General features: G+C 38.9%; 1 protein-coding gene across 2 annotated transcripts in view; it reads left to right on the plus strand.

Moving 5' to 3' along the window:
* Positions 1-511: 511 nt before the first annotated feature.
* emb (exportin-1 emb) overlaps positions 512-12,632 on the plus strand; it is a 53,999-nt gene continuing 41,878 nt past the window's right edge. The window contains exons 1-3 of one of the 2 annotated variants that reach the window (XM_045749365.2): positions 512-709; positions 11,431-11,547; positions 11,709-11,883. In XM_045749365.2, the coding sequence (XP_045605321.1) occupies positions 11,440-11,547; positions 11,709-11,883 (283 nt within the window). In that variant the 5' untranslated portion in view covers positions 512-709; positions 11,431-11,439. Of the gene's footprint in view, positions 710-749; positions 1,012-11,430; positions 11,548-11,708; positions 11,884-12,632 lie in introns of those variants that run through there. The other variant, XM_045749364.2, reaches the window with a different exon arrangement.

Below are 12,632 nucleotides of genomic sequence, written 5' to 3' on the forward strand. Positions count from 1 at the left end.
TGGGTTGCATGCATTGCTACATGCCAGTGTACCGCCCGTTATAACCGTGCTTGCTGACGCCCCTTTTGTCTGCCATGTATTCATAGATAACACATTAGCCGTGTCTTATACATGTATTTAGAGGTATTATATTGTGCATATATACAAATAAGTTGAACTAGGGAGTCTAGCGGCGGCGCGCTTCTCTTTCAAATCTTCCCGCCCACACCAGACCTGCGAAGAAAGCGTATTGGTTTGCAACGTCTCCTCTGATTGGTCCACAGCGTTCGGCGCTGCCCAATCAACGCCCTTGATGAAACGCGGGAAGACTATACATGCTTATGATGTCGACCGCCGTACAAAGAAAGCACTTATTACATTGATAAAAGACACCTTTTTGACTAGGGATTGCACGAGTAAGGCTTGCAAATAATAAAGAGATATATGTGAGCTTCGAAGTATGAGTAACAAAGGTCAGTTAAGGGCGGAGATCAGTCCAAATATTGGAAGACTTGATCCTTATGATCCGGTTTGTACCAGTTTCAAACCGAAATTTTCATGGCGTATGGATTGAACGTCTTACATCTCGGGCCACGAAACCTTATTTATCCCTATTTTCAGGGACCCAAAACGGCATTAGGCTGTGTACTTAGTTGTAAAAAGGCACGCCCAAGACAGTGCATGTCCCGAACGTGTAGATCCATCGCAAATACCGGGAGGAAAGCCCAAGGTAAGGAGGTGGTGGCCAGCACGAGTCGCTACAATGTTGTTTTGAAATTTCCATGACTGGGTTCTGGTGTGTTCCGGATCCCCCCGCGCCCTCCCGTCCTCTGCCCAGCTCTCGGCCAGCCTGCACCGTGTCTAGTCGACTAGGCGGCGCTCCCTAGCCACTTTGGAAGTGTTGTGTGTGGAGATAAAGGAAGGTAGCGTGGCAGGAGAGGAGTGTTTCCCCCGCCCCGCAGGAAATAGTTTGCACGTGAGGCCGAGAAGGGCTCTGACCGCCTCCCCGCCGCCTCCTCGCTCTCCATCATGGTAAATTGACCACCTTTTGGGGCTAGTCTCCGCCACCACTCGCCTCTATCCTGCCTCTTTAAACCAGGACTGGCGTTAGATAAGCTGAAAAAACCATGAGGTTAGAGATACACTTCCGTGATGCGAGATCGATTGTGGAAGGGCGGTGTTTTTCCTTCCCCTAAGGCTGTGTGGTGGCGTGGGGCCCAGAGCAGCTGCTTCACAGCACACTGCCCTGCCCTACCATGCTGGCCTGCTCACAAAGCCCTCGTGAGGCCTACTGTGTCTTTCACTGATAAGCATAAACCCTTAGGTCTAAATGTTTTTGTCCATATCGCGTCAGTAGGCCTATGACGCGTCTGGAGGCAACAGTTGTGTGTGTGTGTGGTTGTGATTATACATCATTAAGATATCCTGTGATTATAGTGCAGGTTTAGACCCGTTATAAATGAACAGTGCTTAGGGACTGTATAGTAACTCATTTGCTCTAAGATTGGTGATTTTTTTTATATAATTTGGACGTTATATAACTTGGACGCCCTTCCCTGTCGGGAGAGAAGGTAAGTTGATTGCTCATTGGTTAAGGATGTCGGTACCATCATCAGTCCTCGCTGTTTACTGTGCAGGCACAAGGCAATTTGTATTCCAGGTGGTTCAAAATGGATTTTAAAACTCGTCTAACTCAACACAGTATATGTAATGTAACCATGTTCTATATGGTTTTAACAATTACAAAGGAACTATGCTATCCAATTGTAGCCAAATGTTCCAGTGTGGGCTGGAGGCTTAAATTCCACAACATTTTCAAACAAAATATGATGAAATGGTAGATAAATAGTTTCTGATGTACCCTAAAGTTTCAATCAATAATCTACTCATCTTCCTCAGTATAAGAAGATATATCTTGCTTTGTAATGAGTGAGCTTGTAACATTTCAAGTGAAATAGTTCTCTGACCAACTTGCAACACATTAATTAATTACACAAGTGGTTTTGAGTGCACAAGAGCACATGAACAGAAGGAACTACAGAAGGCCAGTTGGTTCAAAGCATAAAAAACTTGGGAAATTCTTATTTATACAACTGCTATATAAATAATGCTTGAACTAAACATAAACAATCCATAGCCAATCACAGTTCATGTGAAACTAATAAGTGATAAGCCCCAATGCTATATTCATTGCAAACCTGTGTTCACTTTTTAGGGTGAGTGGGTTATATTTGGTAAGGTTAGAATAGGATTGTTTAGGCAGTTTCTGCTTGTAAACCGAAACTCGTAATACTGCGTGAGACTTTAACTGTTGTATGGAGTTTTTATTATATTCCTATGTATTATTATTGACCGAGTGCCACGGCAGCATTGCTATAATCTTTGGCCTGTACGTAGGTATTGTAGTGCCATATCCTGTGGGTCGGTATCAAGATAGTTCAGTGGTTCTAAAGAATGGCACTTTTCTCATCAGTGGCTGGTTACACTAGGCATAGGAACCTTAACTTGATTGAAATGTTATCAGTAATGAATGTGATAAACTATATCTGTATTTGATATGGCTTGAAATATATATTGGTAATAAAACACATGTGATGCTAGAGAATATGCCGTAACTGCCAGCGTATAAGACACGTTTTTTTATTTTTAAATACTGTATATTAAAAATTGCTCTGCAACTATTGTGGCTATATTACGGATGTGAGAACGAGCGCCATAGGCTAGGGAGCCGGACAAGCATACTTGGTAAGTTCACTGGGCACAAATCGTTGCTAATAATAAAATATTGAAAACAAGACGAGTTATCGCAGTCTGTTATCACAAACTTAAAAAATTGTTTAAGTTGTACATCGGTACTGTAGTTGTGAAGGAACTCATCATCCTCGCCAACCTTACCAGCATACATAATCCACAACCTGATATGTCATACATTATTTAACGACTGTCTTAGCTTTAAGAAGCATAAATTAAAAAAATGCTCATAGAAATTTGAAAGGAACGTTAAACTTTCATCTGCCTGTCAGCCATTTGCAATGAGTGACAACAAAACCAGAGCGCTGTGATGGGCCACCACTGGGTGCACCGCCCGGGTGGCCTGATGCCACAACACTAAACATCACATCTAGAAATACAAATTTCACATTCTATATAGCAATTCTCTTGCCCAAAAATATACAAACTATACAGCTGAGCTGGTGGTTAGTTAGGGTACAAAATCCACTTAAAATATCTTTCAATAAATGTATTATGAAATATACTAAATAGCTTTTTCCACAAAATATCCTTGTAAAATAAGGGTGCGTCCAATGAGAGGATGCATCCAATGCGAGGATGTGTCATTTATGGAACTGCAATATTTGAGTACTGGCCAAGAAGGAACTGAATGGTCTAGCAGTAAACCATTCAGTTCCTATGGGATGGCACTATATAAACACAGGCACATGGTGCTGTATATTGCGTTGTTTGGATGTTGGCTCATTGCACTGCATTATTTGGATGCTGGGTCATGGTGCACTGCATTATTTGGATGCTGGGTCATGGTGCACTGCATTATTGGATGCTGGTTCATGGTGCAACTGCATTATTTGGATGCTGGGTCATGGTGCACTGCATTATTTGGATGCTGGGGTCATGGTGCACTGCATTATTGGATGCTGGGTCATGGTGCACTGCATTATTTGGATGTGGGTCATGGTGCACTGCATTATTTGGATGCTGGGTCATGGTGCACCTCATTATTTGGATGCTGGGTCAAGGTGCACTGCATTATTTGGATGCTGGCTCCATGGCACACTGCATATGGATGCTGGGTCATGGTGCACTGCATTATTTGGATGCTGGGTCAAGGTGCACTGCATTATTTGGATGCTGGGTCATGGTGCACTGCATTATTTGGATGCTGGCTCATGGTGCACTGCATTACTTGGATGCTCATGGTGCACTGCATTATTTGGATACTGGCTCATGGTGCACCGCATTATTCGGATGCTGGATCACGGTGCACTGGGTTATTTGGATGCTGGATCACGGTGCACTGGGTTTATTTGGATGCTGGATCATGGTGCACTGGGTTATTTGGATGCTGGATCACGGTGCACTGGGTTATTTGGATGCTGGATCACGGTGCACTGGGTTATTTGGATGCTGGATCACGGTGTACTGGGTTATTTGGATGCTGGATCACGGTGCACTGCGTTAATTGGAAGCTGGATCAGGTGCACTGCATTAATTGAATGCTGGATCACAGTGCACTGCTTTGTTGGATGCGGCTCATGTTGAACTTGGATAGTATAATTGTAAATAGAATGTAGGTGCATTGCATAGATACGCTTGGTTCAAAATTTAAGGACAGATGCCAACCTTTCAAGTCATTGTTGGTGCGGATCAGTTGCTTGAATCAATACAAATGGCTATGAGCAACATATTGCTTTCAATACAAGTTCTGCAGACGATGAATCAGTAACATGGCTTGAAGATATGAGAAGTAAACCACACACCAGAAGTTGAGGAGACGACAACGTTTCAGTCCATCCTAGACTATTATCAAATCAATTGTAATGGGAGCGAGGGAGGCATGGGCATTAAGTAAGGCTAGAAAGAAGTGAGGAGCAGGAAGGAGGAAATTCCTAGATGAAGATAAGAACAAGAAGAAAGGTTGGGATGCGAGTAAGAATGGGAATATAAAAATAAGAGAAAGAAAAAAAAAGGGGGGGTAGGCTTATGTTAGGTCACGTTATTTAGAATGGTTAAACATTTGAGTATGTACTGGGAAAGGGAAGAGTCAACAACAACATAGCTAGGACTAAGGTTCATGTTGGGTATATTGTGTATCAGCTGATTCGACAAGACGGGGTCTGTGAAGAGTAGAGATAAATGTGATTTGACATAAGCCTACCTTCCTTCCCCCCCTCTTTTTCTCTCTAATTTTTTTTTTTATCTTATTCCTATGTTCCCATTCTTAAACTCCCATTATTACTCCCATCTTACACCCCATTAATACACCCATTCCATCTGTACCTTTCTTCTTGTTCTTATCTTACTCTAGGAATTACCTCCTCCGTGCTCCTCACCTATTTCTTGCCTTACTTAAAAGTCCTTTACATTGCTTTTTGTTCTATGGTATGATTTGACCGCATTTTGTACGTGGTTTTTGTTTTTATATTTTCATTTTTTCCGTAGCTCAGGAGCTGGAACTTATCTTCATTAGCTAAATCCCATATTATTTTCTGTAGCCCATTGAAAGACCCAATTTACATGTGATTGGAGGTTTGCTGTGTCCTCTATGTTGTCTACTCATAAAAATCCTAGTGTCATCTGCAAAGGATGATATGGTACTATAGTTTGTGTCCTTGTGTATGTCCGATATGAGAGAAAAAGTACTGGAGCAAGCACAGTACCCTGTGGGACTGAGCACCTCAATGTTGATGGTCTGGATTTTATTTTGTTGACTTACACACTGGGTTCTGTTAGTCAGGAAATTGTAGATCCATCTATTTTTCCAGTAATTATTTTTAAATGCATTTTGTGTGCAATAACACCATGGTCACATTTGTCGAAGGCTTTTGCAAAATCTGTGTAAATTACATCGGTGTTTTGCTCGTCTTCCTTGGCATCAAAGGCCATATCATAGTGGTTCAGCAAATGTGATAGGCAAGAGTGCCCTGTTCTGAAACCACATGGCTTACATTCTACATAGCTTATGTACACAGAATAGCAGTCATGGCAATCTTTCTGATAGCCATTCAACAAACGTCAGTTGCTCCTTCTTTATTCAATCACTAGATTTAAGAAAGCTGTGATTTTATTAAGGTACCCTAAATGTGACATTGATATACTGTACCACTGCTTGGCATCAGCTGAAGTGCAGTTACTGTCCCAACCTTGAGCCTCTTGAGGTCCTTTCTGATGGCATCATCATCAGAATGTAACTCATCAGTTGCCAACTTGGTCTTGTGATTGTGGATGGTATAAATGGGTAGCCTAGTGGCATTCGTGGTCACATAGTCAGGACATCATAGGTGGTGCATGTGAGACCTCTTTGGTGTAAGTAGCCATCTCCTCTGTAGTGCTTACAAAAAACTAACTTGTGCACCTCATTTAATGCTACCATTACCTGGTACCTGGTTACCTGGTTGATGGGGTTCTGGGAGTTCTTCTACTCCCCAAGCCCGGCCCGAGGCCAGGCTCGACTTGTGAGAGTTTGGTCCACCAGGCTGTTGCTTGGAGCGGCCTGCAGGGCCACGTACCCACCACAGCCCGGCTGATCCGGAACTTCTCTTAGAAAACCGTCCAGTTTTCTCTTGAAGATGTCCACGGTTGTTCCGGCAATATTTCTTATGCTCGCTGGGAGGACGTTGAACAACCGCGGACCCCTGATGACCATTAGTGATGGCTAAAGATAGTTTCAAAACTTATCTAACCAACATTATTCAACCCAGTCTAACCCAATAATTAATATGACTAGACGGTAGAAAATGAGCTCTGTATATATGCCTATGTATAATGTGCCTTGATGACAATGGTCAGGCTAGCAAGTGCTTTCTTGCTGGGTTAGTGACAGGACAGCAGTTGCTGTTTCAGTGTGCGCTGCACCACCTGTATGCAACATTCTTTCTCTGCCTCATTTCAGTACTATACTGTATAAGTTTAGTCATCATTGTTGTGAAGTTGTGGCTTGCCACTATTGGTGAAATTTGCACTACTTACTTGAATAGTACCAATAGATGTCACATTCCACAGTACTGTACTGTAATTGAAGTACAGTACTGCACTGTACTCATAACACTAGAGATAACACTAGCAACATTAGTACCAATGGGGACATTCCTGACAACTGTCTTCAGTAGATACTCAAAGAAGCATTTTGCATACTTAGAATAAATACATAAAGCATTTTATGTGTAGTACCATTTTTTGCATACTTTCAACACAAAGCATACTTACAACTCACACAAAGTATGTGTTGCATCATCATATCAACAACATTCTTTGTGGGGATGACAGTGATGTTTGGCAATATTCTAACCATTTCACTAGCCAGCTTCATATTAAAGCTTCACTAAAGCTTCATTATACACATTATTGGTCCAGTACTGGGGCTGTGACATGCCAACACCACACATCCTGCAGTATGTCGCCACTGGTTACATGCATCACACTGCAACGCATTCTGATGTTCCCTTATTTTGACTGCATGCTAGGCATATATTTTTCACCATCACATCAGCCATTGTTTATGTATAAAGTTGTAGTTGCCATAGCAGTGCTTCACATGCAGTACTATTGTACAGTATTTTTTGACATGAGAGTAGTTGTTGTTAAAGATTCGCTACCTGGAACAAAGTTCCAAGTAGCACGGGCTACGGTGAGCCCGTAGAACATGAGAGAACCTCGGTTGTCTGATCAGAAGGCCAACAAAGGCTACATGCCATGAGCATCATAAGAGCTCTTGTGTAATGTGTGCATGCCTGCAGCAAGCAAATGGCTGCTATGCTGACTAAAAACAGGGTAGACTTGGGTTCAGATAGCTACATAACACAATAATACCACAGTGATCTAAAAAGGCTGATATGATACTGTACCATTAAGTGAACACTTAATCTACCCCTAAATCCAGGTACAATCCAGGTATCCAATGAAGGAGGTAGAAAATAAGTGTATTTTCCTAGATATATTTTATTTAAATCTACAAAACTAGACTACTGTACTTCAAATACACAACCCATCCTCCTAATAGAACATAGCATTTTGACGTATACTCCTCCTAAGGCCAAAAATTGTCGCACTAGAAAATGGTAGCTGCTCGCAGAATTGACATACCGTCTCGTTTCTGTTCTGGGGTCCTCTAGTAGGTTAGGATAGGGGCACTTTAGTATGACAGTTTCTTGATGTTGGGAAACATTAGGAGGACGGGCTGAAATATAGTATCCCAACATAACCTAATTGTTGTATGCAGTACTTGTTGGATACAAACTGCTTGCCATTGCACTGTTGGATACAGTGTAGGTCTGTAGGGCTATTCTGTACTTTTGGATACAAGATAACATACAGGAGCATAACATTTACTGCAAAAACATGTTTTTGTGCTGCATTACTATTGTAGATTAAAAACAGGAATGATTAATACTTCTCTAGCTATACATACATGTTTAAAAGCAAGTATGCATAGCTAGAGAAGTATGTAAATGTAATACTTGTTGAAATATTAAGTAACATATGCAAGAGCCCAGTTATTAGTCACACTCCAGATGTTTCCAACCTTCACACCCAGGGTTCCTGTATCTGACTGGATAAATATTTCACTTAATTGTGAAAGGAATTTTGCCAATACAGTAAAGTACAGTATAACCATGTGTGTTTTACACTTTTTCAATACTTTTAGGCAACTTTCCTATAACATACAGCACTTGGTAACCCCATGTACTAGTATGTCCATTAACATTTGCACATTCAAGTTGTACAAAGGCATTATTCATGCAGTGTGTTTTCTAGTTGTTAAAATTGTGTATTATTATTATTTTGAGTGAGTTTGACCAAGTGGATGGGCTAGGCAATTGTTGTAGATTTGGAGTAGCTGCAGGATGGAGCCATAGCCTCTACACCCCATCATTTTTAGCCCAGTGAGGAGTCTCAATAGACTTGCACAGTCTGCAGACAAAAATCTAAATTTAAGTTTGAGATTATCTAGGCCATCGATGTTGAGAATGTTGACACCAGTCTCTTTGTCCAATCTGAAGACATTTGGTAAGGTTAAATAGGTTTTAAAACCTGTTTGGTGTGTGTTGTATCTGGCCACACATTAGCCATCCTAATGTTTGATGATGATTCTTCATAACCACTAAGTGGTAAGACATGATAATAATAAACATGGTATCATGGCTTACATTGGCATTTAAAGTTAATTTGGAAATAATGTACTATATAGTATTGTACTTGGTTTCAATGTATAAAAAAAAGTATGCCACTTTAATGATTATTTTACTACTCCCAAATCCATCCCAAAATAAAACATACCAGAGAGAATGATTTTTAACTGTATAAAGTACTGTACTGTACTCTTGTTGTCTCAAACATATTTAAGATTTTTTTTTTATACATTCAAGAGCAACAAAGGTCACAACATGTGATCTTGCACTGAAAAATTAAATATTTAATGTAAAACTATTTTTATTAAAACCATGCTTTCTTAGCTTAAAAACAAGCACAACCTGCAGGTTCTACTTTAATTTTGTGTTGATCTTGTAAGCAAAAATGTTGTATTTTTTTCACATTGGTAACTATGCTGTATGAATATCATGCATCACTGAGCACTAAAATTATGCATATGTAAGTTACTTCATGCCATCTACCATCCTACCAAATTTCATTAAAATCCAAGATGGTTAGGTTGAAAAGTCCACTTTTTGTCATGATTTGGCATAGAATGACTCCACTGCCTTCCAGTGATTAATGTTGCGCAGAAATATTGATGCCCCTTGTCCTATGGTTAACTTTTGAGCGAGTTTAGATAGGTCACGAACAAGTTGGAAATGTGTACAGGTCTTGAAGTCTGCACTAGTAGATCATTGATCTATTAGTGCATTGATTGTTGTGATTGATCAGTGATTGTTGTGTTTTCCTACAAATTTTTGTACAGTACAGTACTAATTTGCTGTACTAGCAAATCTCTTTGAGACTTCAGAAAATTTTATATTACAGATTCAGTTAAGAGTTTATAGGTTGTACTGTATTTGTTGAGACGTGTTGCAGTGAACACATCAGCCTACACTTGTTTGTAAATTTATTTTATTTTATTCATTTATATATACAAGAGTTCTTACATTCTTATACAGCCACTAGCACGCATAACATTTCAGGCAGGTAATTAATCCTAATATTGCCCGGAATATGACCCACCAAATTTTTTAACAACCAGGTATTCATTTTACTGTTGGGCAACAAAGGCTACAGTTAAGGATTGGCAGTCAATAAATCCTCCCTGGCCAGGATACGAACCCAGGCCACAGCGCTCGCGATACGCCAGGCAAGCGTCTTACCATTATGCCAAGGGGACTGCTAATTAAATGTTTAATTAACATGATTATTCTGGCACTGTTTGAGGGTATTGTGCTATGGTACAATATTTGGATACAAGATTATTCTATTGGGTTATCTAACATTTTATGGAAAACTTATTGTACATTTGTTCCTTTATACAACAGTTATGCTTACAGGAAGCTATTTATAAAATAATTAGTTGTACCCTTTGAGCTTATATCCAAATTTTTGCTATATTTAGGTAGTATATTCAATGTAATGTATCTATAGTCAATTATAATGTTGCTTATATCATTGTCACTTACATCATCGTTGCTTATATCATTGTAAAACACTATGCAAACAATTTTAACGGCTAGAGAAAAACTATGGTGCCAACCCCTGATATGTACACACAAGCATATACATAAAGTAAAACTAAAATGGAAATGCAAGGTGTAATGGTATTTATGAAGCCTTTAGTCATTATTATTATTATTATTATTATTATTATTTTGTTTCATTCTTAATATATATAACTTCAGTATGCAGTATTTGCCTTTATATCTCTGGTCTGTTGCCTCTGCACCCCATAGAAGCGAGAGGCAGAGTAATGCATGTAGTAATGTAATTCGTTGATCTTTTTCTACTGTCACTGAATGGCCAGATTAATTCTAAAATTGTTTAGCTTAAACTAAAGTAACATGATTTTCCCATTTTACATTGTTTCTGTTTTTTATGAAAAAAAATGAATGTAAGCAAAGGTGTATTTGCATTTTGAAGTTCATTTTTTCACCCTGCATTTCAATGCTAAGTGGTGGTGGCAACATTGGTTGGTGTGTTCCTCAACACTTGTTCATCAAGAGTTGTCAGTGGTTCTGTAGGTTGTGGTGGTGATGTAATTGTTGACATGCAAGAATTGGTGTTTAAGTTTGTGAAAAAACTTGTGAATGAAAAGTTATGAATTTGGAAACATTAAATTATGAAATTTGTTTTCATCATTTCCAACACTGTACTGATATGTTGTGAAGTTGTCTAGAACTTGTACAGTGTCTTTATTGACTAGTATTCTCTCCTCCATTTTGTGGACTTGACTGTTGTTGTACTGTAGTTTGATGGCCTTCTGTGAAAAGTTTGATACTGTACAAAGAATGAGTACAAAGTATTGCAGCATTTGTTACATTTTCCTGAGAATATGAAGGTTATTTTGAATATGAATTGTATTCTAAATAATTTCTCCTCCAAAATATATACTGTACCTGTAACTACTATATATGTAATTGTAACAGTTATGCATATCTTAAATTAGGGCTTATATTGATCTAATATCCTGTATGAAAAAACTGTGTATTTATAGGTAAACCTTTTCTCAATAAGCAAGGATGCCCCATGTGATGCATTGAATTATTTATTAAAAAGTTGTATATTGTTTTGCAGATTGAGAAGATGAGTTTGACAGTTGAAGCTTCAAAGCTTCTCGATTTCAATCAGAAGCTTGACATACCCCTTCTAGATAATGTTATTGGGTTCATGTACAATGGAATTGGAGAACAGGTATGAACTCATTCTTTGCCATTACTCTATATAAACATACATACGAGTTTAATATTTTAACATACACCAATTTAATATTATAAGGTAAATATTTGAGTATTTGCTATGAAAATTTGTTTACTGTTAGTGGTGGAAATCTTGATTACACTTTCTTATTACAGCAACGGATAGCACAAGAGGTGCTCACAACACTAAAAGAGCATCCTGATGCGTGGACTCGTGTAGATGCTATTCTGGAATATTCACAAAACCAACAGACAAAATACTATGCACTTCAGATCCTTGAACAAGTTATTAACACAAGATGGAAGGTGTTACCTCGAGATCAGTGTGAGGGTAAGTTTTTGGTGTGGAAAATGTTGATAGTTTGCAGTATACTTCCACAATGTTTTCACTTGTTAGATTGGTTGTTAATTGGTATTTAATATTAGTGAGTTTCATTTAAACTTGACATGATCTAATAACTTAAGATACTTTGTTGGTTGCAAAGCTGAATACATAATGTTTCAATTTTTTGTCTGAAAGAAGTATTAGGTTTGTGTCCGGCCTAAAAAATAGTGAGCAGAACGTTAACAAAGCCTTTGGAACATGCACACAAGAAATGTTCTTGGTGGATAAAAGGTTTGGGTTGGGATATTATCTGATTATGGTATTATCTGAGGAAATTATGGTACTGTATATGAATAGTACTGTATGTTACTTCACAAATTAACTTGTGAACTGGAGAACATAAATGTAAGAAATGAGGGGTGAAATCTTGGAAATTAGCGATTAGTGATAAGGTAATTATCGGAAGAAAGCACTAAACTCAGTTAGTGTTAAGTTGAAGATTGGTTTGGTCAGTGTTGGGCAAGATGGCTCTACTGCTGGTGAGGACTTAGCAGGATTTTGCTAGGTAAAAGGTGTTTTTCAGGCAAGGAAACAAATGCTGACTTAAGATGGTTAATTATCTGGTAAGTGAAGAGCTTGCTTCTGCTAAGGAGGCTACGATGCTATTCTCAAGATAGATTTTTTGCTTAATGAACAAGATTCTTAAAGGATTTTGTGCGGTAATATGGGGTTTCATTAAGTAGATGCCAAAACAC

Source organism: Procambarus clarkii, chromosome 27, assembly GCF_040958095.1.
Source record: "Procambarus clarkii isolate CNS0578487 chromosome 27, FALCON_Pclarkii_2.0, whole genome shotgun sequence".
NCBI classification, from domain to species: domain Eukaryota; kingdom Metazoa; phylum Arthropoda; class Malacostraca; order Decapoda; family Cambaridae; genus Procambarus; species Procambarus clarkii.